The sequence below is a fragment of the Emydura macquarii genome, unplaced genomic scaffold, assembly GCF_026122565.2.
Source record: "Emydura macquarii macquarii isolate MOO-44397 ecotype Brisbane River unplaced genomic scaffold, CSIRO-AGI_Emac_v2 contig_3295, whole genome shotgun sequence".
NCBI classification, from domain to species: Eukaryota; Metazoa; Chordata; order Testudines; family Chelidae; genus Emydura; species Emydura macquarii.
The window spans coordinates 402,155-427,281 of NW_027133432.1; the positions used below are offsets into that span (position 1 = coordinate 402,155).

Genomic DNA, 25,127 nt, shown 5'->3' on the forward strand with positions numbered 1-25,127 from the left:
GAAATTACACATAAACCTACTGGAGTTATGAGCTGTCTGCAATGCATATATACATTTCCTACCTCTAATAGCAGGGAAAACAATAAAGGTCATGATAGACAACATTGCCTGTATATTCTATATCAGTCGCCAAGGAGGTGCTGTTTCCCTATGCTTAGAGGCAATGAGACTGAAACTGGTACATATTCCACAACATCCACATTTCAGTGACATACCTACCCGGTATCCAAAATACCACTGCAGACACCCTAAGCAGAAAGTTTGGCAACAATCACGAGTGGGCAGTACACAACACAGTCCTGCAAAGCATCTTTCATCAGTGGGGTTACCCCTAAATCAATCTATTTTTGACAACGAAGAATCGCAAATGCTGTTACTTCTGCTCAAGAGCAGGTCTAGGGCCACACTCACTGGGAGATGCATTCCTCATCAACTGGAACATAGGTTTCTTGTAAGTGTTCCTGCCTATTCCCATGGTAGCAAAAACCATACACAAAATATACAGGGACAATGCAACCGTGATAATGATAGCCCCAGCATGGACCCAGCAAGCATGGTTCACTTACCTCCGACAGATGTCGATCCACTCACCAATACTTCTCCCACTAGTCGACAGTCTCCTTTCCCAGAACCACGGAACCATACGCTATCCCCACCTGGAGAATTTACATCTCACAGTATGGTTCCTAACTGGTTCCAACAAACTGAACTACAATGTTCAGAATAAGTAAGGAATGTTTTACTGAACAGTAGAAAACCTGCAACAAGACAAACTTACCTCCAGAAATGGCGTAGATTCTCCTCTTGGCATCAATGAAAGCAGGTCAGCGCATTAACAGCATCAATCCCCACTATACTTGAATATCTCTTGGAAATAAAAAAATCTGAATTAGCAATTAGCTCAGTTAAAGTACACCTAGCAGCTATCACCACCTTCCATGATCTCATTGATGTTACCACGATTTTCACGCATCCAATCATTCAATGCTTCATGACCGGTGTACAAAATGTGTACTTAGACATATATCGTCCCATAATACCGTGGGACCTCATTTGGTCCTCCGTGTGATTATAAAGCCGCCGTTCGAGCCTTTGTTCACTACTGCAGATGTCCATGAAGGTGGCATTTCTAGTTGCTATCACATTAGCATGCTGTCCGAGTGAACTCTTGAGCACTCATGGCCCATCCACCAAATACAATATTTCACAAAGATAAGGTGATGCTAAGACCTCTTCCAAAATTTCTCCCCAAGTTAACATCAGCATTCTACTTTAATTGATACATCAATTTACCTATCTTTCATCCAAAACCACACTCCAGCACACAGGATGCGGCCTTCCACGTGCTCGACGTCAGACGAGCCATTGCAGTCTACCTAGAAAGAACGAAACCTTTCAGGAAATCTCCTAAACTCTTCGTATCAAATGCAGACCGTTGCAAGGGCAATGCCATATCCATCTAAAGACTTTCAAATTGGATTTCTACCTGCATATCCACATGCTACACGCATTCAGGTGTGATGCCACCCCAAAGCATCAGGACACACTCAACCAGATCAGTTGCTACATCCACAGCCTTCTTGCATAACGTGCCAATTACTGAAATATGCAAGGCAACGACCTGGGCCTCGGCCCACACTTTCATAAAACACTAGCCATCGACCAAGCATCGAGACATGATGCAGCAATCAGACTATCAGTACTTTCTTTTATTCAACCTAACTACTCTGAAGCTCCCTCAAACTGAGGGCACTGCTCGAAATTACCTGGAGTGAAGCATCCACAGGGACACTACTCAAAGAAGAAGAGAAAGCTACTCACCTTGTGCAGTAATGGAGGTTCTTCAAGATGTGTGTCCCTGTGGGTGCTCCACTACCCATCCTCCTTCCCCTCTACTTCAGCGTCAAACACACAACTCTACGGTAGAAAAGGAACAGAGGGTTCCGTGTCATCTGCACTGAAAAGGGTGTCAATGGCACCGCGAGACAAGAATGACGCATGCGCCACCCGGATGGGCACTGTTGGCAAAATCTTCGGTCAAGGACGCGAGGACAGGCCAACACCTGGAATAGCGCACCCACTGGGACATACCCTGTGCAGTAACAGAGATTCTTTTAAGATGTAACTTTCTCTTTGCAAATATCTTAATTCAGGAGCCAGTCTACCACAGAAAAGATATTTTTCACATTTATGGCATAGCTGGTTAAAAGAGCAAGCCTCGAAGTGTTTTTCAGACTAGGTTACTTTGATGAACTCATGCAGTTAGTCAACCTCTAATCAGTACCTTCTCTAAAGAATGGGAACCTTTAAATATCTAGCCATATTACATTTATTAAGATTTAAAGACTTGCTATAATTATATCAGTAAATGCTGGATCAGATGATAGGGATATGGGACTAAAACTGGCAAAAATAATTGTGGACACCCTTCACATACCAGTGCATAGTCACATGATCATTTCATCACTGGAAAAGGAAGACTGGTTTTCGGCCCTCGACTGAACGCTGCCTGCTTTCATATTTCCACACTACCAGCTGACAGACAGTTTCTCAGATTTACTCTGCGACACACCCAATACCAATACAAAGTCCCCTCACATGGACTCTCATCAGCCCTGAGAGTATTCTCCAAAGTTCTCTGTGGTAGTCACCCATCTACACTCTCAAGGAATAGTCATCTAGCCTTACCTGGACAATTGTGTCCTCAGACCCGGATCTCTCCAAGAGGCTCGTCGAGCCACCAATGCCACGATACAGTTGTTTACAGCACTGAATTCTCAGATCAACTCTCATGCCAGTGCAATGCCTGGAGTTCATAGGATCCAACCTGGATGCTCTACAGGCAAAAGCTTTTCTTCGTAAACACATATTCCTATCCCTGGTCTCACTCAGAGACATGGTTCAATGCAGTCCACAAATACCAGACAGACTCTGCTTCCAACTGGGGTATATTGTGGGGAGCACGGCGCTGATACCACATGCCAGCCTCCACATGTGATGCCTCCAGCCATGGTTCAGTTCCGTTTACAGACTTGAACAGAGATAGTCTGGACAAGCCCCGGCACTGCCTTCCAGGATCAAAAACTTCTTGGACTGGTGGAAGAACCCAGGCAATGCATGCAAAGGGATCCCCTTCACGCAGAGGTCACCATCTTCACTCCCTACCACCGATGCATCATGCATAGAATGGGACACACATTTAAACGTCCTCACCATGCAAGGCAAATGGTCGTCTGTGGAGATATTTCTACATATCAATCTCCTTGAACTGAGAATGGTCAGGAATGCCTGCGCCCACTTCCTTCCACTAATAGAGTGATCTGAAAATGCTAAGGTCAGGGCAGGCTGCCAAAAGAGACCAGATTCTCCCAGCAGTGGTGGGTAACACTGAAGTTAGACTTCCCAACCTGCCATAAACAGTGCTTCTGATTCCCTACACTGGTTATCAAGAAGCTAAGACAAAAAATACACAGCCTCCTTTACTGCGTTTCAGTCTCTGACTCCCAATCAGCCACTAGGTCCAGTAAGGGGGATAAGCTATTAAAACTCTTTTTCCTTTACCAAAATGTTCTCCTAACCCCAAAGGGTCAGCCACATTATCAGATCAATATAAATTGGGATCTGACCCAAAGTACTACACTGCCAGCCAATCCTGTAGTAACTAAAACTAAAGGTTTATTATAAAAGGAAAGAAACAAACCAAGTGACCGGTGTTTATATGATTAAAGCAATCAGATACATACACGATTTAAGTCCATATTGATCAGATTTTCAGTAGCATTGTGGAGGTTGCAGGCTTGTATGGTCCCTCTGGTGTACACCCTGTACCTGGATAGGTCTCAGTCCTTGATTTCGAAGCTTCAGTTGCAGATGAGTTGATCCAGAGGTAGGCAGCAACAAGAAGACTGAAGAGCATATGGATGTGATGCAGCTGCCTTTTATAGTCTCTGCCTGGATTGCAATGTTGTCTGTTTCATTGTTGTACTTGTGAGTTTCCTGTATGGGCTAACCTGTCTGGGGTGTTGCCCAGAACACAGCACAAGTTGAAATACAGATATATTAAACATATGCATAACTTCCAATGAAAATATGAAATATACACATATACAATATCATCTTACTTAACAAATTATAATCATAACTGACATGGCATATCTCATGAATTATTGTAAATTTTGAAATATTGATATTAAATCATATATTCTAAAAGGTCCCTTCAATCTAGACAGCGTCACAAATAGTAAGACCACACACAAAGATCCGAACGACAATACAGCCTGATTGCTCCTACTTGGCTGAGACAAACCTGGTACCCTTACCTGATGCAGCTCGCAACGTGCCCGCCAATCTCCCTTCTGATTACTCCTCACCTCCTCTCACAGGACAAAGGACATCCCAACTTGGGGATTCTCCGCCTCAAAGCATGGCTTCCGTGTGGTTCCAACACCTAGAAAGTTCATGCTCAAACGAAGTACAAGAGGTTCTGTTACACAGTAGGAAGTCCTCCACATGACACATTTACCTGCAGAAGTGGTTCAGATTTGGTGCACGTCCCAATAAATCTCTCCAAATTAGCAACTCTTCCACATGTTCTGGAATATGCTCTGACCCCTAAGAAATCAGAGTTATCCGTAAGCACTTTCTGGGTCCATCTAGCAGCTACCACAGCCTTTCACCAACCCATAGAGCGGTACTTGGTGCTATCACACCCAACCACTAAAAGGTTCCTTAAGGGTATAATGAACTTCTTTCCTCCACCTCGACTCCCTAGGTCTTTGTGGGATCCTGGTACTGAAAGGGCTGACTAGGTCCCCCATTGAACCTATGGCCACCTGTTTGCTAATGTACTGATTCGTGAAAATGGCCTTTCTGATAGCAATCATCTCAGCTAGAATAGGGGAGATAGCAGCTTTGATGGCACATCTCTCACATGTAATCTTTCCAGACAAAGTTACGTTCAGGCTGCATCCAAAATTCCTCCCTAAGGTAACTTTTCCCCCTTTCACATGAACAGTCAATCCACCTTCCTATCTTTCACCCCAAACCTCACCAAGACAATAGGGAGGCTATACTACATACCTTATATGTTTGGAGAGCCCTAGCATTCTATCTTGATAGGACAAAGGCCTTCAGGAAGTCCCTAGACTTATTTTTCTGTGGCAGAAAGATACAAGGACTCATCAATATCTTCCCAAAAACTCTCTAAGTGGGTCTTGAATTGCATCAGGCAGTGCTACCAAATTCACAGTATGACCCCTCCCGACTCAATCTGTACACTTTCCACAATATCAATTTCCACATCTGTTGCTTTCTTCAAAGATGTTCCCATCTCAGAGATCTGCAGAGTGGCAATATGGTGTCAGTCCATACTTTTACAGAGCATTATGTGATCACTGGGGACTCTGCCTTTGATGCCATCTTCGGCTCCATGTACTGTCATCTCTAACTGACCTGACTTTGAAGTTCCAGCCCTCCACTAGGGACAGTGCTCAGGAGACAAGTACAGTGGAGCACCCATAGGGACACTACTCAAAGAAGTTACTCACCTTGTGAAGCAATGATGTTTCTTCAAGATGTGTGTATCTATGGGTGCTCTAAAACCTGCTCTCCTCCCTGCTATTTTGGAGTTCTTGTTTATGACTCTGTAATAGAGAAGGAATTGAGGATCATTAGCCCATGTGCACTGGCTAGCCTTGTGGCGCAGCACGAGGAGAGACAGCGCATATGCAGGCCCAACAGATGCTGCTACCAAAGTTCTCTGATCAGCAGCGCAGGAACGCACACATACCTATAGTGAGCACCCATAAGGACACACATCTTGAAGAAACATCATTATTGCACAAGATGAGTAACTTATTCTTCTAGTTTGACGCTTCCCTTGTCACCACATTCTGGAGTTGCTTCCAAAACTGAGGCCTGGTCTATACTTACCGGCAAATTTAGCAGCAGTCGATGGGAGTTACACAAGCTACATACTTTGCATAACTTACGTCAGCTTCCTAAAGCCCGTTCTGTGCGCCATCTCCACTGTGCTACGCTGACAGGAAATGCATGCCCGTTGACACAGCACTATGCTTTCTGTGGAGGTGGATTTATTTGATCAATTTCCAGATCGATTGAGCGGATCTTCATTTCCGTTCAATCGAACTGGACAAATTTGCCGCCGTCAGTGTAGACATAGCCTAAGTGATATGCATCCAGAATTGAAGTCAAGGTTTGAGGCTTGTTTAACTTCTGAAAAAAGTGATTTTTCCAACTCCAGCACAGTTTTCATCCATTCAGCAAATTTTCTTTCTATAATGTTGGTTGTCTGTTACTTCATGTGAGAAGGTCATGTATCAAACTACTGGAAAGCAGTGGTTTTAAATAATTTTTATTTTTCCCATGAATGAACCATTTGAAGGTGTTCACAGATGGTATGGAAGCAGCAAAGCCACCTGTTATACTTAGGGCCACAAATGGAAAGCTGCTGCAGCATCTCTGGAATATATAAATCTGTTCCATCTTCTTGATTGAGATCAATTTATAGAGCCATGGAACATGCATAATCCTATGGTTATTTTAAAATGTCATTGCTTTATAACTTCTCTAGATCAAGTGACGACACAACGTGCATCTGTTAAAGATTTTTTTCTACAGATTGCATCTATTATAGAGACAGTATTTCCTGAGGTAATTTAGTAATTAGTAATTCATTTACAAGCCTGACTTTAAGACCACAAGTCCTCTGACTTCTGGAAACTAAACTACATGAAACTTTTCAGATGAGGTCACCTGCCACATAAAATTCTTTAGGTCAAATTATGGGTTTTCCTTTGAGTATTTGACTCTGTGCATCCTAGTAGTTATATATTTGTGTGAGGTCCAGAAGTTTCTGAATTATGGTGTCCATTGGAGCGTCATGTTCATGTCACTGTGGCCACCTATCCGAGCTGCACCCTGTTATATATCCTCAAACTGTTCCCTGGTTCCTTTATTTCAAGAATCTGATTATTCTAAGAATTGAAAATAATGAAGGGCAGGTTCTGAGGATACATACAGAAAACTTCAAGATCAACCATTTACTATGGTAAATAGCTATTCTTTCTCAGAGTATTAGTGTGTGATAGTGTCATCTCCTTAGCAATAAGAAAGGGAGGGAAACATCTTAAATGCTTACATTCTGGAAAAGAGAAAATAAAATGTAGTCAGCAGCTGCCAATTACAAAATGACTACTTTAGGGTTGCATTTGCTTGTCTGCCAAATTCTGAAGGGTCAGCCCAGAAATACATAATCAGAAAAAAGACTTTTAAAAGTAGGCAACCCTTTGTTGTGGAGTTAAGGACCCAGAAAGTCACTAAGGAAAATGCTTCTGGGATGGGACTATTTTGGTACGCAACACAATAGATCTAAGTAATGACATCCTAGCACACTTGATAAATGGTGGATCAAGCTGTTAGCTTCAAGGATCATTTTGTTTCTATCAAGTTGCAAGGTTTTTTGCCAAAGTGAGGAGCCTGGAGATCAAAAGAACACTAAACAGTTATAAAGGTCTTCTCGGGGGGATGAAGGGGAGTGCGGATTGCTTGCCAGAAGCTGTCTAGGGTGACACAGAAAGAGACTACTGAGAGTCGAAAAGTTGGAGGCCCCAAGATCCAGGGAATGGTAACCCTTAGGGAAAAGCTAGGTATGCTTATTGCTTATTTTATTGTTTTAAGACCTGTTTTTTCTTCAATGCTTTTGTTCTATATAAATAAAACAGCAGTTCCTCTTGGAGGTAACATGCCTGCATGGTCTGAGCCCAAATCAGACCTGCTGAGATAGTCCTGGTTAGTACCAGGGTCTGCAACTCAGGGCCTGGTCTGAGAGTGGGATAATTGTATGATTCCATCTGGAGCCAGATGACAGCTAGAGGTCTGAATCGTGGGAATTGGTGTGCTCCACGAGACCAGAAAGGGTCTAGTAACAGTGACATTTTCTATTACCAAAAAAAAAAAAGTTAAGGAAGCATTAAGGAAACATTTTTAATGCAGTGCTTTCTTGGTTATATTTCCATGTGCTTTATTTCTTTCCCTGGCTGTAGCATTTCACTTTCAGTAGGACTAAGCCTCTCCTCATTGCTTGCAGTTTTCCATTACTGAAACTTCTCCAGATCATTTTACAGTTCTATATCTTCCTGCATCTCTGCTACCCATCTGGTTCATGTCTGTGAGGAGACTTGTAGGCGATCAGGCCTAGTGGTCAGAGTGGGAGTTGGGCCTAGTGGTTGGAGTCTGAATGCCAGAGCCAGGGGTCGAGATAGGGCCAGATCCAGGAAGCAGGACCAAAGGTCAGAACCGAAGTCATAGTCTGAATACCAGAGTCAAGACACAGATGGGGCTACAGTCAGGAATCAGAGCTGAGGGTTGGAACTGGTTTACCAGAAGTCAGGAAAGGCAAGAGTAGGGCTGGTTTTGAGGCAGGAGCAAGGCTGGGACAGGTTGGGAACAAGTGTGAGTGAAGGGCTGGGTCTGGAAAGTTGTTTTGGACAAATGGCACAGGAGCGGGGCTTGGGGAGAGAGAACCTCAGGGAGGCAGAGAGTTCATGGGTATGTTCATTGAGTAGCCAGTGAGCTGTTGGTGCTGCTGAGCTTAAGAACTGGCCTGCTATCTTCCTCAGCTAGTCAGTTAGGGCGGTCCATTCGGCAGCCTAGCTGGCTCATTAGGGTATCCGGAATAATGAGCAGGTGCATCTGCAGGGCCTTACTCCTGACAGTGTCATCCCCCAATGTGATCATGACTGAAAATACATTGAAGAAACACCTGACCTTAAAAAACGAAAACAATAAACAAAAACAATCAAAACAACTAACTGCACAATACCCCAAAAAAGCACAAATATAATGGGGTGGGGGGTGTTGGAACATTAAAAATGGAGCTCTGTTTGAAGACCTACTAAACTTTCTAGGAGGGTAAGATCACCTCATTTCATTTGTAGTTTACGCTTGTGATGCAAATAGCTCTCTAGATCACAGATTGGGTCCTTTTGTTCAGTTTGAGAACCACTAATGTATTTAAAATATCAACATATATATTTGAAATGTTTTCCAGTAGGTAAGACCTCATTACTAAGCAAATACCTAGTTGTGGAGCTATTACCCATATACTATTTAGATGAGTGAGTGAGTGCAGTTTTCCTCTGAAAACTGAGTGATTCTGGAAACATAGTACTGTTGTTCTGTGTATGTCTCCCACTACTTCTCAGATAAAATTTGCTCAGTTTCCAAATAGAGCTGTATTTAACTCTTTGACCTGGAAAATCTATCTAGAATCTGAAAGTCAACTGTATTCTCCCAGTCTTGTATGTGATAACCAGTAATGAGGTTCTTCATTGAGTGCTTGCTCCTGTCAATTCTAAGCAGGTGAGTGCACGCTGCATGCACACTGCATGCACAGTTGCTGGAAGGTTTTTCCCTTAGTGGTAGCCATTGGGTTGGTTCTGGAGCCCTCTGGAGTCATGCCTTCATGGTTGTGTATATAGGGCTCTGCCAGCTTCCCGCCTCTTCAGTTCCTTCTTACCACCTGTGATGATCAGCTGGAATCTGTTGTCTTTTGTGTAGCAAGGATCCCCTTCTCTGTGGTTATCCAACTGCAATCTGTAAATAGTTAGATTAGTGATAAGTGTTAAGCATTTAGTATTCTTTAGAGTAAAAAGAAGAGCCAGAGGTTAAAGTTTATCTTTGGAGGCAGCCCTCCAACCATCTCAGAGTCCATTGGATACGGTGCCCTGCACGTCAATCTCAATCCGGAGCACACCAGTGTGATCTGGTGCCAAGAAGGACTCTGGTTTAAGAGACCCCAGGCACTGCCAAGAGTCACCGTGAAACTACGACACTGCTCTCCTTTTCCCTCTTCTAATTAAGAGGCAGAAGAAATCAGACAGGACGGTCGCCAACGCCCAAAACATAGGGGCGCAAGTGTAGTGTGACCTGCGTCGGGCCACTCAGGAGCTGCTCCTGCTGTCACTGTGCTATTGACTCTGGCCCCTGAGAGGGGTGCGTCGAGTCTGGTGCCTACAAACTTCCCTCCTAAGGAGTTTGAGGATGAGGAGGACTTACAACTCCCCTCCACTCTGGAGACTTTTGGGCGGGCAGGGAGCTCATTGAAAGCACGGTGCCGCCTCAGCAGATCGGTGAAAGGCAAAAATAGAGGCCCTGATGCCAAGGAAATGTGAGGTAACATCTAAAGGCAAGCCCTGATGATGTCCCTATCAACCATTGCCCCGGCACTGAGGGGCACCGCATCATCCTGTTCTTGTAGGAGCGAATGCTTGGGATCCGACTCCGAGGTGGAGTCCTACACCTCTGGGCAGAGTCAGCATCGAGAGAGAGGGAGGTACCGGAGTATGGAGATCTTTCATCCCTTCTCCATGCTCTGGCCACCTTGGTGGCAGTTACTTGCACAGTGGCCCTTCTGGATCCCTTGGGCTTTTCATCAAACTCAAGGATCTCAGTCAGGGTGCTGTTTTTCAAGGGCATCCAGGAGCAGATAGCAGCAGCCCTGGTCGGAGACCATCTTATGGTTCAACGCCAGCCCCAGCACTGAATACAGTGCCGACCCTAGCATCTATCTGGAACAGCCAGTAGTGTGAGACCCGCAAAGCACAGAAATTCAGGAGACCACCATAGTAAGGGAATTGCCTTCATCTTTACCCAACAAGGCAGTAGCTGGCACCTCACCAGCACTGGCAGTGGAGGACAGCAGGGCCCACCAGGAACTCCTTCGTAGAGTCACCCAAAATCTGGGGCTCCAGGTCAAGAAGGTTTCTGAAGGGAAGTGGGGTTGGACCTGATGACGGGCATTTTAACCCCATCAGGACCAGCCAGGGTAGCCTTACTTATAAAGACAATTCAGCAAACCACGATGGCACTGTAGCAGACCCCAGCCTCAATTCCCCCGACTGCCAAAAGTGGAGCGGAAATACTTTGTCCCATCTAAAGACTGCAAGTACCTCTACACCCATTCTCCTCCGGGGTCTTTGGTGGTAGCGTCAGCAAATGGGAGGGAGAGGCAGGATAACCAAGGCCTTACACACAAAGCAAAGGTGGCGAAAAAGTTTGGCACACAGGTATATTCTAGTGGGGGGCCTCCAACTCTGCGTGGCAAACCAGCAGATGGTGTAGAATAGGTACTCATTCAACACCTGAGGGTCTATGCTGAAGTTTGCAGAGCCCATCCCCCCTGATTCCAAGAAATAATTCATTGCCCTATTGGAGGAGGACAAGGTGACTGCAAAAGCATTAATTGAAGGGGCACTTGACATGGCAGATGCAGCAGCCTGCTCCCTGGCTGAGGGAGTAGTGATGCACCATACCTCTTGGCTGCAGGCCTTGGGCCTTCCTCATGAGGTCCAACAGACTATTCAGGACCTTTCTTTCAAGGGTCAGTCCTTGTTTTTTGATCAGAGTGACTCGAAGCTGCATAGTCTCAAGGACTCTTGGGCAACCCTTAAATCTCTGGGCATGCACACCCCAGCACCCCGAAAGAGGCATTTCAGTCCTCAAATGCTGCCTTGCCTTTGGTGTGGCTGATAAAAACAAGACTTTGGCTGCAGGAAAAGCAGGAACTACAGGGAGATGTCCTCAGGCTTCTTCCAGCCATGGGGCAGGCCAGTCGAAACAGCTCCCAGGGCCAAAACATAACTTTTGAGGGTGAACCCAAGGATGGCGTACCAACCCAAACCCTGGATCCTCTACATCTTATTTTTGAACTGCTTATCCCACTTCTACCATGTGTGGGCCCAAATGATGTCATACCTCTGGGTACTACGCAAGGTAGAACTGGGATACTCTATCCAGTTCAGTTCTCTTCCACCCTCATGAACCTCACCCTCCCCATCCCTCTTCAGGGACCCCACTCATGAGCAACTTCTGATTCAAGAAGTGCAAGAACTTCTAAAGACAGGAGCAGTGGAAGAGGTTCCCTGGGAGCCACGGGGAAAGGGATTTTATTCCCAGTACTTCCTAATCCCAAAAGCTAAGCACAGTCTCAGACCCATTCTAGACTTGTGAAACCTCAACAAATACATGAAAAAGCTGAGATTCCCTTTGGTCTCCTTTGCATCGATTATTCCCTACCCAGGATCCAGAGGATTGATATGCCACACTTGACCTGAAGGACATGTATTTCCATATGTCAATTATCCCCAAGACACAGAAGGGTCCTCTGCTTCGTAGTGAACTGGTCACACTACCAATTTACAGTTCTTCCATTTGATCTCTCGGCAGGTCCAAGAATGTTCATGAAGTGCATGATGGTTGTGGCTGCGTTTCTCAGAAAGCAGAAGTTACAGGTTTACCCATACCTGGACGACTGGCTAATCAAGGGTTGTTCCAGGAAACAGGTGGAAGTGGACATAAAGCTCGATGTTTGACAGATTAGACTTCCTGATCAATGTGCAGAAGTCAATCCTGACTCCTACCCAGAGGATAGAATTCATGGGGGCGGTCATAGACTTGAACCAAGCCAAGGCCTACCTTCCAGACTCACAATTCCAAGCCATATGCTTCATCATAGAGGAATGGAAATGACACTCCATGATAGCAGCCAGAAACTTTCTGAAACTATTGGACCCTTTGGTGGCATGCATTTCCATAGTCCAACATGCCAGATTGTGTCTCAAGCCTCTGCAGACATGGCTGGCTTCAGTGTATCGACCATCTCTGAGGACAGAGTAGTGTCGATCCCGCTGTTGGTGTTGGAAATGCTCCAGTGGTGGCTAGACCCATGAGCGGTCTGTACGGGAGTCCCCTTCACTCCCTCGCCTCCCACCCTAACCTTAGTAATAGATGTTTTGGATACGGATTGGGAGGGCCCGTCTAGGATGCCTCAAGACTTAGGGCGTTTGGTCTCGGGAAGATCTCTTGGCCCACATCAACGTGAGGGAACTAAGGGCGGTATGCCTTGCCTTTCAAGCCTTCAGTACTCATCTGGAGGGCAAATGCTTTTCAATAAGAACAGACAATACAATAGCGATGTCTGTTTATAGAGAACAGGGTGGAGCGTGCTCCTCTCCCCTATGCAAGGAAGCCCTTGACCTGTGGCACTTCTGCATAACTCATGCGATCCATTTAAAAGCATCCTACCTGTCAGGGTCTCAAAATATGCTGGCAGACTACCTCAGCAGGTCAATTTTCACCCACAAATGGTCCTTCTATCCCGATGTGACAAACAACATCCTCCCGAGGTGGGGGATTCCCCACAGAGACTTATTTGTGATGAAATGCACAGAGGTCGGGGTCAATTGCGGACACATTCCTCATCCTGTGGACAGGGCACCTGTTGCCTCCGATACTTCTGGTTCACAAGGTCCTCCTGAAGGTCAGGAATGAAGGCTCTGCAATCATCTTGGTTGCTCCAGCTTGGCCGCACTAGCACTGGCCACCATACTCCTCGAGCTCTGGAGACTCCTTTCAGTCTTCCACTAGTACCAGACCTAATCACTCAGTTTCACAGCCGCCTTCGCCACCCAGTGTAAAATTCTGAACATAAAATCCCCCAATTTTACAATGTGGAAGTTCCATGGTTGAACCCCTAAGAGATGAAGTGTTCAGAACAGGTCAGGGAGATCCTCCTGGGAAGCAGAAAATTCTCCACTAGGGCTACCTATCTGGCCAAATGGAAGAGATTCTTCATCTGGTCCACGCAAAAAGGCACTTCACCTGAACTGACATCCAAACCTCTTATCTGGGATTATCTGTTACACCACAAGCATCAGGGACTGTCAGTATCCTCAATTAAGGTACATTTGGCTGCAATTTTGGCCTTTTATCCTTGGGTAGCAGGCTGATCGGTCTTTGCAAATCATATAGTAAGCCTGTCAAGGCCCTTAAGGAAGTGACTATTTCCTCAAACACATCAACCAGTTTCCCAGTGTGATCTTAATCTGCTACTATCAGTTTTGATGAAGCCTCCTTTTGAGCTGTTAGCAACGTACTCACTCCTATACCTATTGTGGAAAGTAGCCTTCCTAGTGGCTATCGCTTCAGCCAGAAGAGTTTCAGAACTTAAGGCCCTCATTTCTGAGCCTCCGTATACAGTCTTCTTCAAGGAAAAGCTCCGCCTGCGCCCTCACACAGCTTTTCTTCCAAAGGTATTGTCACAGTTCCATTTGAATTGGTACATATTCCTCTCAGTCTTTTATCCCAAACTACACGCTAATAGCCGTGAGCAAAAGCTTCATTCACTGGATATCAGGAGGGTGTTGGCATTCCATGTTGAAAGAACAAAATGGTTTAGGAAAACGTCTCAACTGTTTGTAGTAGTAGCAGATAGGGTGAAGGGCCTCTTAGTCTCATCCCAAAGAATCTTGTTGTGAATCACATCATGTATCAAGGCCTGTTACAACCGAGCGAATGTACTAGCCACAGCGCTGACAGTCCACTCCACAAGGGCCCAGGCTTGCTCAACAGCATTTCTAGCTCAGGTCCCGATTGAGTAACATATGCAGGGCCACAATGTGGTCATCCAGCCACACTTTCGTGGCACATTACGCTATTACCCATCAAGCCAGAGATGATGTGGTAATTGGTAGGGCAGTACTCCAATTATAGTCTATTGAACTCTGACCCCTTCTCCTGCGGAGTTGCTTGGGAGTCACCTACTTGGAATGGACTTGAAGAAGAAAAACGCTTACTAACCTTCTGTAAGGATTGTTCTGTGAGATGTTGCTCATGTCCATTTCAAGGTCCACACACCTATCCCTGTCAGAGTCCGCCAGCAAGAAAGAATTGAAGACGTGAGGGGTTGGCAGGGCCGTCTATAGAGCACCATGAAAGCATGACTCTAGGGGGCTCCAGAGCTGACACAACGGATATCACTAGGGGGAGAACCTTCCAGGGACTCTGCACATGGCACGTACACACCTACTTGGATATGAGCAACACCTCTCAAAGAATAGTTACAGAAGGTTAGTAACAGTCTTTTTCTGCCATTGTTGTGTATCCCCAGCTTTCAATGATGCATATGAGAGCAGAACTTATTGCTGCAATTGGAATTTAGTTAACAATTTTGTTCAAGGTGGAGTATCAGAATAGAGTTAATCTTCCTGCCATAGCTGCATTGGTTCTGGAATGCTAACAGCAGTTAAAAAGAACTTGTCAGTAAACCGAACAGATAGATCTCTGAATCCTCACAGAACTTGTTTAAGAGGGTACCAGTTTACTATAGTAAACACCATCTTTCAGCATTTTAAACATAAACTCCTGTTTTAAAGATTGTAAGCAATTTGGGTCTACTATTAAGAGCGGGTGGGTGGGGCACCTAGTGCAATAGAAACCTAATTGGGACTGTAGGCACTACCGCCAAGGGAAATAATAAAAAAAAATTTTAGTAGTGCAAAGATGCATTTAATTTTTTTACTACTGAACATCTCAAAGGCCTGAACTAATCATTCAGCTAAAGGAAAAGTCTAATAGCAGAATCAGATTAACTAGAGATTAGGTAAAGTTTAACAGGTTTTACTTGCCTTCCAGGTCTGGTTCCCAATCTCTTTTCTGTATGCATTTGTAAAATGGCCACTAGAGGGCACTCTTGTTTGGTTCAACTGCTAACTCCACATTAGGTGGTAAAACATTTTTGATATAGTTCTTCTGGGGTCCATCATTGGTTTGATGATGTTTAAAAGATAAATGTATAGATTACTTGGTGTATCAGTTACCTAGATAACACTTGACAGCAAGAGTTAAATAAAAGATTGTGCTACTTTTGATGTTGTTAAAGTAAGAACCCAACATTGTTTTTGCAAAACATCAAACAGCAAAACAAAATACAGCACAAGCTTTCAAAATAATGAAAGAAACTAGTTGTAAACAGCTAATAAAAGCTTTTGCCGTTGTTCCTTTATATACCCAGGTTTATGGCTATTTGTTTAAAAATAGCCATTTGTATGGCTGTTTATTGCCCTCATTTATTGCACCCATGATCATCACTAGGTCAGTATGATGTCTGGTTAAAATACAAGCAGAATCCTACAAGGTATTGGAGAAACTTTATCCTTCTAATCCTTTATTCATTTTAATTCATATTAAAAAAAACAAAACAAAACAACCTTTCACTTCTGGTAATGAAATTTTAAAATCCCAGTTTATTTTAATTTGAACTAGAATTATTAAATTCAAGGTGTATTGCAGAGATCTTGGCAAAACTGTAAAAGGATGATAGGTACCATAAGTTTTATTGCACACTTTTCACCTGAGAGGATAACACATTTAATCTGTAATTGGATGGTAGAACAACTGTGCAGTAGTTTCAATTTGAAGCCATCAGTTTGTACTTCCAGTTAGAGAGAGAGAGAGAGAGATGAGAACTGTCACAAAGTAAGAAACTGAAATATAGTGCACTCTACTATATATACTCTTATTCCTATCCATTTGGATCTTTTAATGGACCAAGAAATCTGTTATAAGGGTATATGAGAGTAAAAACTTAATTTCATGGGATTTTCTTTAGATGCAAAAATGGTTTTGGATAATTTTTTTTATTACTATATTATACTGACTTACTATAATGTCCTGTGCAGAACATCTGATACTGTGATATACAGCATTAAATTAAACTAGGCCAAAAGATCCAGTAAGAATAACAAATCTTGCAAATGGAAATTCAAAAGGAAGAGCTAATGCGCATGGGGGGAGAAGGGAATGTGTGAGAGAGAGAGAGGCTTGAATTGCTGAAAGTGAACTGATTCTAGTAGGCCTTTTACAAATCCTTGAAAATGTACAGTGGAAGTATGAATAGGGAGATCTATAATTTCCAAACTGAAGGCTCTTCCTTGATGTAATCCTGATAAAACTTGAAGACAGATGAGAGAAGATCCAACTGATTGCAATTACCTTTTAATAAATATAGGGAGAATAAGTGTTTAATTAGCTTTGTAATTTTTAAAAATTTAAGAAAACGTGTTATTCTGGACACTAACAACCCAATGTGTGCTTCATTTATTACATAATATAATTAATCACCCACTAATTTCTCAGACTAGTAATCTACCCCCCACCAATATCACTGTCTCCTTTGGGCTAAATGTAAATCATTCAATCCTTGCTAAACAATGTGTCTGGCTGTTGTTTCCAAATCACCCATCACCATAATATCTAGGTATTAGTTTGCCAATCCTCAGAGCTCAAAGTGGTATCTCAGCTCATGACTTATGAGTATCCCCGGAAGGCTTCAAATATATATATATTGAATAGTAATGGTAATGAATGAAAACCCAACAGTACCCTACAAGGAATATATGGTGACAGCCCACTACCTCAGTCTACCTTCTGAGATATTTCTTTTCATGGATAAACTTGAAACTACTGAAGAATAGTTCCACACACAAGGATTGCTGCCTAGTCACCAGCACCACAAGATCGAGTGGTTTAAAAGTAGGATTAATACATGTGCAGGTTTGGGCTCTGGACTAGAAGGCCCGGAGATCTCCGAATGCAAGAAGGTACCCAAGTCCGGAGTACTGTGGTGTTGTGGGAACAGGAGAGTAGGAAGTAGCATTTTGAGGGAAAGGACCAGGAATTCCATGGACACTTGTCATTGAGCATTTCTGTGGCTGGATTGGATCTGGGACCGTCTAGTAGTATTCCACCATACTAAATCCTTCAATAAGAGTTCCTTATGTTAGATTGATCAGCTGGGACTGACAGGCCCTAGATAGAAACCAGACTGAAAGATAAATCTTTTTTTTAAACCATTCAGGTGGGATTGAAGCTGCCCTTAAACAGCCTTCTCAATAACACTTCTTAAACTTCCCTTTTCAGTAAGAGTGTTGGTCACCAAGATGTTAACACTGAGGGATGGGCAGGACTATCCTATAGGCATTTTCATGCACTGGTCGGGCTTTGCATTATGAAGGCAGCTTCACTAGAAGTGGACCCAGGATTTGCACATTGGCCTTTCTGCATCTTATAGGGTCACAAGTACATAACATACATGGCTGGCTTGACCTGGGAGTTAAAATATATTGGGCATTCCTTTCCTGCTTGCATAAAGCTAATGTAGTGTCAGACAGTCAACAATCTTACCAAAGAATGAAGAAACAGTCACAATGGACTACTGTTGAATCAGTTGCATGCAGACTGGATTCAAAATGTTTGATTCCAAGTGCATTGTAATATATACTTAAGTTTAAAATTGTTTTTATGCCAGTTATATAGGCACAGTACTTGTATGTTTGTGCTATAATTGACTTTCTGATATCTTCATTTTGACATGGTATGCAAATCAGCAAACAAGCTTGTGAAACAAGTGGGCTAATGCTGCTAATGTTTATTGTATAGATCAAAGAGTCAATTTGATCTCTGTTGCGTCATTTGAATTTGTGGTATGGCCCAGCCAATAGCCATTATCATTTGTTTAATAGACTTTCAAATGTAGAAAACTCCTGTTTTACAATTAAAAAAGGAAAAAAACCCAACCCTAACCCACATTGTGCATCTGACTTGTGTGTGAGAATTGAAGATAATTTGTTTATAGGAACCAAAAAACACAGCTGAAATGAGATTTTAAATTCTTTTAGTAAATTATGGGGAGACTTTCACATCTGACTACAGTCTTGACTACCTGAATTTTAAATAGAGGTTTTGTAGTTTACTATGTTTAGTTACCAAATCTTTTCATACTCAAATAAGGCTATGAGTGAGGAATAATCCCCTCTTCATTTTAGAACAGAGAGTTATAATCATAAGATTAATTGACTGCATCATCAAAGGGAGAGTCGCAGATAGCTCTTATAGTAACACTAGTAGATTCTTTAACAATATAAAAGCAAAAAAAATGACCAATTCATTTTTTGTATAAATGTTTCTTTTCTACAAGTTTAACCCAGTGTGAAATTTCTTCTTGAAAATACTGGACACACTATTAAAAAACAAAACCCGCTTTCTTTTCTGGAACATCATTCACCAACTTTCAGACCAAAGCACATTTCCAGGGCCTGTATATATACGAAGAGTGGATATTTATATTCAAAACACGCATGCAATGTACTACAACAGTACTCATGGGCTCTTCTATAACAAACATGAAACACTAAAAACATGTTATAAGGCTTTTTCTGTAGTTTTCAGCTTGATTTTAGGAACCTGTGTCAAAGCTTATTTAATACAAAAAAAAAAAGGGCGGGGGGGATAAGAATGCAATCTAATATTACAGAGACAACAAGGTGGGTGAGATTTTTATTGGGCCAACTTCTGTTGATGAAAGAGACAAGCTTTTGAGCTTTCACAGAGCTCTTTTTCAGGCCTAGGAAAATACATTACCCATGCCTGAAAAAGAGCTCTATGTAAGCTTGAAAGCTTCTCTCTCTCCAACAGAAGTTGGTTCAGAAAAAGATATTACCTCACCCACCTTTTCTCTCTAATATCCTGAGACCAACATGGCTACAACACTGCATATCTAAATAATCAGGTTTTTTTGATAGAACATAAAGACGTGTTCTGTAATAGCTCCATTTATTTTAAAAATTTCCTTGTGGTTCCTAATAATATAGGGTGATACAGAGTTGTCAGTTTTATAGCTCTGAAGATCTACTGCACATTTAGTAAATATATTTCAGTTGCATTTTTCTGTAAAAGGAATAGAAGGATAATGCTTCCATTAAAGTGATCAGCAACACACAAAGAAATGGGTTAGGAAGATGTATGAAAATGCTTTTAGACAAATCCCATTTTCATGTGTAAATTGCCTCAGTTGCATGTATAACTGTCTCATAATATCGTTGGTAATTCTGGAAATAAAGCACTGTTTATAGTGATTGTGCACACTGATCCCCAGAAATGAATATATATAAATTGCTTCATAATAGGTCTAGCAGTCTGCTGCTAGGATGCTGCTTTGTACTAACCCACAGCTTTTTCTGTTATTTAGTATGATCTTAAATAGAGAGCAGTACGTTAGAACTTTAATTAAATGTATAACTTTCAGAGTTATTTTGCCTTATTTTTTAAATAAATATTCTTTTACAGTGAACAAGAACAAAGGCATTCTCCCATCATCACCCACCCCTATGGGACAGTGTGCCTTCATGCTTCAGGACATTAATATTTCAACAGTCACATTGGATAAAATTGAACAGGAGATGAAACCTAATTATTTTTCTCATTTCTGTGTTGTAATCTTATCCAGCTTCATTTTCTTTTTATATTCTAGTGAATTTCATCATAAATCATTCACTGTTACCTGACAAAACTCTCTTCTTTTAGAAACAGCACTAGTAAAATTCAAAAGACCAAAATGCAAATGCGTTCTCTCCTGCCTTGTTTTTCCAAATTGCTTCTGTATCTTGGAACAAAAAATGAAATCATATGTTCTTTTGCTCTTTCTATAGTCTGCTAATTCTCCTCATCTGCCTTGGTCTCTTTCTCATCCCTTTCATCTGCTTTGTACAGATGTCCTCCTCTGATGCTGTTCAGCCTTTGGCACCCTCTCCTTCTCTGCAAGCTGCTGCCGAGAAGAGGAAATTGGAGGTATCTTTTTCCTTGTGTAATTTTTTTGTTAGCGTACGTATTATAATACAGTGAACAGATTTGTACATTTGATTTCATCCATAATGTAGAGTAACTTCACTGGGATTTAGCACAGCATTTCATTATCTTTGTTAAAGGACCTCAGACATTTAAAACAAGTCGCAGGCGTTTCTGCACCATGCTTCCCTGATCACATAAGTGAAAAGAGCTAGTGCATCTAGATATGATTTTTTACTTATACTTACTTTGGATTATTATCATCATGTTCAAACTTTTATTCTGTTGTCCTACAAAGCCATGTTAAAGACACCTTCATGCCAGTAGCAAAGTGTCATGCGTTTTTGTTATCCCTTTACCTTAGAGCATTGCTTGATAAAGCAGCACACCTCTGCCCTCCAGTAAAGCAAGATTCCGAAGATTGCTTCAGAAATCTCCCTGGAAAGGGGACTGCCATTCCAGCCTAGCCATCAAGCAGGCCTAATGACTTTTTTGAACTAATTTCAAGGGAATTACAGCCCATAAATACAGAACAATTTGGTAGAATTTTCACTAATTCAAATTTTGTCTTTCTTTTGAATTTTCTTCTAATTATTGACAATGTATACACATTGAAAAAAATCATAACCTCCTAAATCATTGTTCAGCATTTAGAACACTCAGACATTCTACACAACTATAGGTGGCATGTAAGGCATCAAGACTCATGCATGGGACTGTTGTGGTAGAACCAATATTTTTACGGTGATAAATGTAATCCGTAATGTCCTGGTTTTTCAAACTTTGGTACCCAACTTTACGTATTTTACATTTTTGAATTTTTGGCTTAATTTTGCACTTTAGAATGTATGAAAGTAATCATATGACCTAACTTCCGATTCTTATAAAGTCCACTATAAGAGTTAGTCATAGAAACTATGATTACGTGGTAAATATAATTATTTTATAGTTAAGTCATATATTATTCTAAGCATTTTCTTTGTCATTTAATTTTTTCCTGGCTTTTCTTTGAATCCAACACTTAACATGTAGGAGCCAACTACAGTTACCTAGTGAATTTAATTTCAGTACCTCTTGTACATATCTTTTAACTGTAGCAGGAATAACATCATCTGCTTTAGTTAAGCCTACATAACTATTCCCATTCTAACTACATTTTCAAAATGCTTATAACTTTCTGAAAGGTTCACTCTGATGTTTTCTGTACTTTCTTGCCCATAGGTGAATTTTTTGAGTAAAATTTGCAGAGTAACTGTTCAGTCATTTTTTTTTTTTTAAGGAAATGAAGAAAGGGGAGAGAAGGAGAAATTTCACTTTCATGTAGTATTTTGATGTTTTTTGACCAGTTCTATAAATAATATGGCTGGGAGCTATGGTTAAGCATGAAAATAACATTAACTGGGAAGTGCTTTTATTTGTTTTGTTTTGATCTGCTTGAGTTAAGAAAACAATGAACCAGCTTATTTACTTATGAAGTGTGCAGGTGAGAGAGGATTTCCATAGCTCACTTAAGTGCATAGTGAAAATCTAGTGATTGCTGGGAATCATTAGGAACAGCTGGGGTTTAGAGAGAGAGCCTGCACGCTTTGTGAGGTGCAGAACAGGAAGTGCCATTCTGTTGCATCCTGAAAGCTCTGCTTTTTCTATGTTGTGAAGAAAATAGATACTGGGCCTGAGGGTGATATTGAAGTAGCTCTAAGTTCTTCGAATGGTTGCTCGTGTTGATTCTAATTAGATATGTGCGTGCCTTGTGCACAGTCGCCAGAAGATTTATCCCCCACTGGTACACGTAGGGTTGGCTCTGGAGCCCCTTGGAGTCACGCCTTCATGGCGCCCTGTATAGGGCTCTGCCGACCCCCTGCCTCTTCAGTTCCTTCTTACCACCTGTGATGGTCAGCTGGAATCTGTTGCCTCTTGCTCTGCAAGGATCTTCCTCCAGTGTTCTTCACTCTATTCCTGTAAGTAGTTAGAATAAGTTTTAATCAGTAGGTGTTAAGTATTTTGAATTAGAATAGAGTAGTTATTCTAGGACTTATCCCTTTAAGGGACCATTACTCTCCTCCAGGGGCCGGGGCATGCCTCAGTCCCCTGGATTCAGACCTTGTGGGGCTTGTAAAAAACCCATGCCCAAGAGAGATACGCACACTGTATGCCTTAAGTGTCTTGGGCCTGGTCTGCGCTGGCCGTGGATTTCGGCGGTAGTCAGTGGGAGATACGCAAGCTACGTACAGTAACTTGCATAGCTCCCATTAACTTTCTAACGTCTGCTTCTTCACTGCAGTGCGCCGACAGGAAATGCCCTCCCTTTGACGCAGCACTATGCTACTTGTCGGGCTGGATTTACAGAGTCGACTTCCGGGGTGAATTGAGCAAGTCTTTACTGCTGCTGAATCGAATCTGCAAATCGATCCTTCACTGCTGGCTGTGGACACACCAGAGGGACTGCTACAAGATTTGCAGAGACCTTTGTCCCTGGATAAAGGAAAGGAACCAAATGTTAAAGTTCCTTCTCATGAAGGCAGCTCTCCATCCCTCCCTGAGCCTGTCAGATCCTGGACCCAACGTGTTGGCATCGGTCAGGAGCACACCGGTATTTGTTTGGGATCTGGCACAGAGGAAGGACTCTAGTTCTCTAGACTCTCTGCATTGCAAGGGATCACTGGCACTGAAGACCACATTGAGTGCTTGGCACCGCTCTCACTCCCCTGTTCCTAAAAAGAAACGGAGGAAGACAAACAGGTCACTAGCCCATGCCCAAATCATCGAGGCATAAGAGCGCTAGCGGAGTGCGAGCTGTGCCAGGACACTATGTTACCGGGGCCATTGCTGCGGTATTGACGACTCCAGTTCCAGAGAGGGTTACGTTGAGTCTGGTGCCACTGAGCTCCCCAACCAGGAAACTGGAGGAGGAGGACTTACAACTGCCCTCCACTCCGGAGACCTTTGAAGCATCCAGCGAGCTCATCAAAAGCACTGTGCCACTGCCACAAACCTGCAGAAGGTCAAAGGAATTAGAAGTCCTGGCACCAAAACGGCGGGTGGTGCCTTCAAAGAGGAACCCAGCAATGATGTCCCACCAGCTGTTGCCCCAGCACTGCTCACTGGCACTGAGGAGCACTGCACCTCTTTGGTCTCCTAGGAGCGAACGCTCTGAATCCGACTCCAAGGCAGAGTCCTACAGCTCGTGGAGGAGTCGACACTGGGACAGAGGGGGATACCAAAGCCAAGAGATGGCTCCCGCCTTCCCCATGTCATGGGCCCCACAATGGCAGGTCCTGACTCAGTGGCCATTTTGGACCCCGTGGGCCTTTCACCAAGCCTAGGGGCCCCAGTTAGGTCTGTTGCTGTCTCTTGCATCAGGAAGCAGGTACCACCAGACCTGATCGGAGATCCTTTCACAGCCTGAAGCAGAATACGGCACTGGTAAGGGCACCAAGCAGGGATTAGAACATGCAGTTCTGCGAGATTCACAAGGTGCAGAGTGACAGGAAACTGTCCCATTAAGAGAATCATCCTCCTCCTCTCTGTGAGGCAGTTGCCGGTGCCTCCCCAGAACTGACAGCAGAGAATAGAAGGGCCCATTAGTACCTCCTTCATAGGGTTGCCCAAAACCTGGGAATTCAGGTTGAAGAAATCTCTGAAGGAGGGGTGGACCTGATGACAGATATTCCGCCTTCGTCAGTTCTAGCCAGGGTTGCCTTGCCTCTGATTAAGACAATTGATGATAACACAAGGGCACTGGGGCAAACCACTGACTTTATTCTCCTGTCTGCCAAGAAGTTCGAGCGAAAATACTTTGTACCTTCAAAAATTGAGCACCTTTATACTTATCCCCCTCCTGGGTCTCTGGTAGTCGTGACAGCGAATGAGAGGGAGAGATGGGAACCAAGGCCCTATACCAAAAGCCAAGGAGGCAAAGAAGATGGACCTCTTTGGCAGGAAAGTGTATTGCATCGGGGACCTGCAACTCTGAGTAGCAAACCAGCAGGTGGTATTAAGTGGATACTCGTTGAACACCTGGGAGTCCGTGACAAAGTTTGCAGACTCTATTCTGCATGACTCTAAAGAAGAACTTCTGGCAGTGGTCAACAACAGCGAAAGCTTCGCTGCAAGGGGCACTGGATGCGACTTATGCAGCAGCCCGTAATATGGCTTCAGGGGTAGCAATGCACCCCAGTTCATGGCTACAGGCCTTGGGCTTACCCCATGAGGTCCAATATACTGCGCAGGACTTCCCTTTTGAGGGTCAGTTCTTTTCAGATCAGACTGATTCAAAACTGCACAGTCTAAAAGACTTAAGTCCCTGGGTCTACATACACCAGCACCCCATAGAAGACACTTTAGGTTTCAGATGCTCCCTCGTTTCTACCAGCCCCAGCAAAGACAGAACTTTGGTCGGAGATGGGGCAGGAACAATAGAAAAAGACCTTATCAGACCTCATCCGGCCATGGTGGGGGCTCAGGGGAAGAATCCCTGGGGCCAAAACATAACTTTTGAGGGTGTGCCCGGGGACAGCATATCAACCCAGATTCTGGATCCTCCATCCCTATTATTTTCAAACCACTTATCCCGCTTTTACCATGCATGGGCCCAGATTACAACAGGCCATTGGGTACTACACATGATAGAACTGGGTTACTCTATC

General features: G+C 43.2%; 1 protein-coding gene across 4 annotated transcripts in view; it reads left to right on the forward strand.

The window, feature by feature from the left end:
- Nucleotides 1-25,127, forward strand: part of SMAP1 (small ArfGAP 1) — a 292,144-nt gene that overhangs the window by 100,353 nt on the left and 166,664 nt on the right. For 3 of the 4 annotated variants that reach the window (XM_067532658.1, XM_067532659.1, XM_067532657.1), the window contains exon 5: nucleotides 20,407-20,484. The exons of the other annotated variant lie outside the window; for it this stretch is intronic. In XM_067532658.1, coding sequence (XP_067388759.1) covers nucleotides 20,407-20,484 — 78 coding nt within the window. The remainder of the gene's footprint in view (nucleotides 1-20,406; nucleotides 20,485-25,127) is intronic. 4 annotated transcript variants of the gene reach the window in all.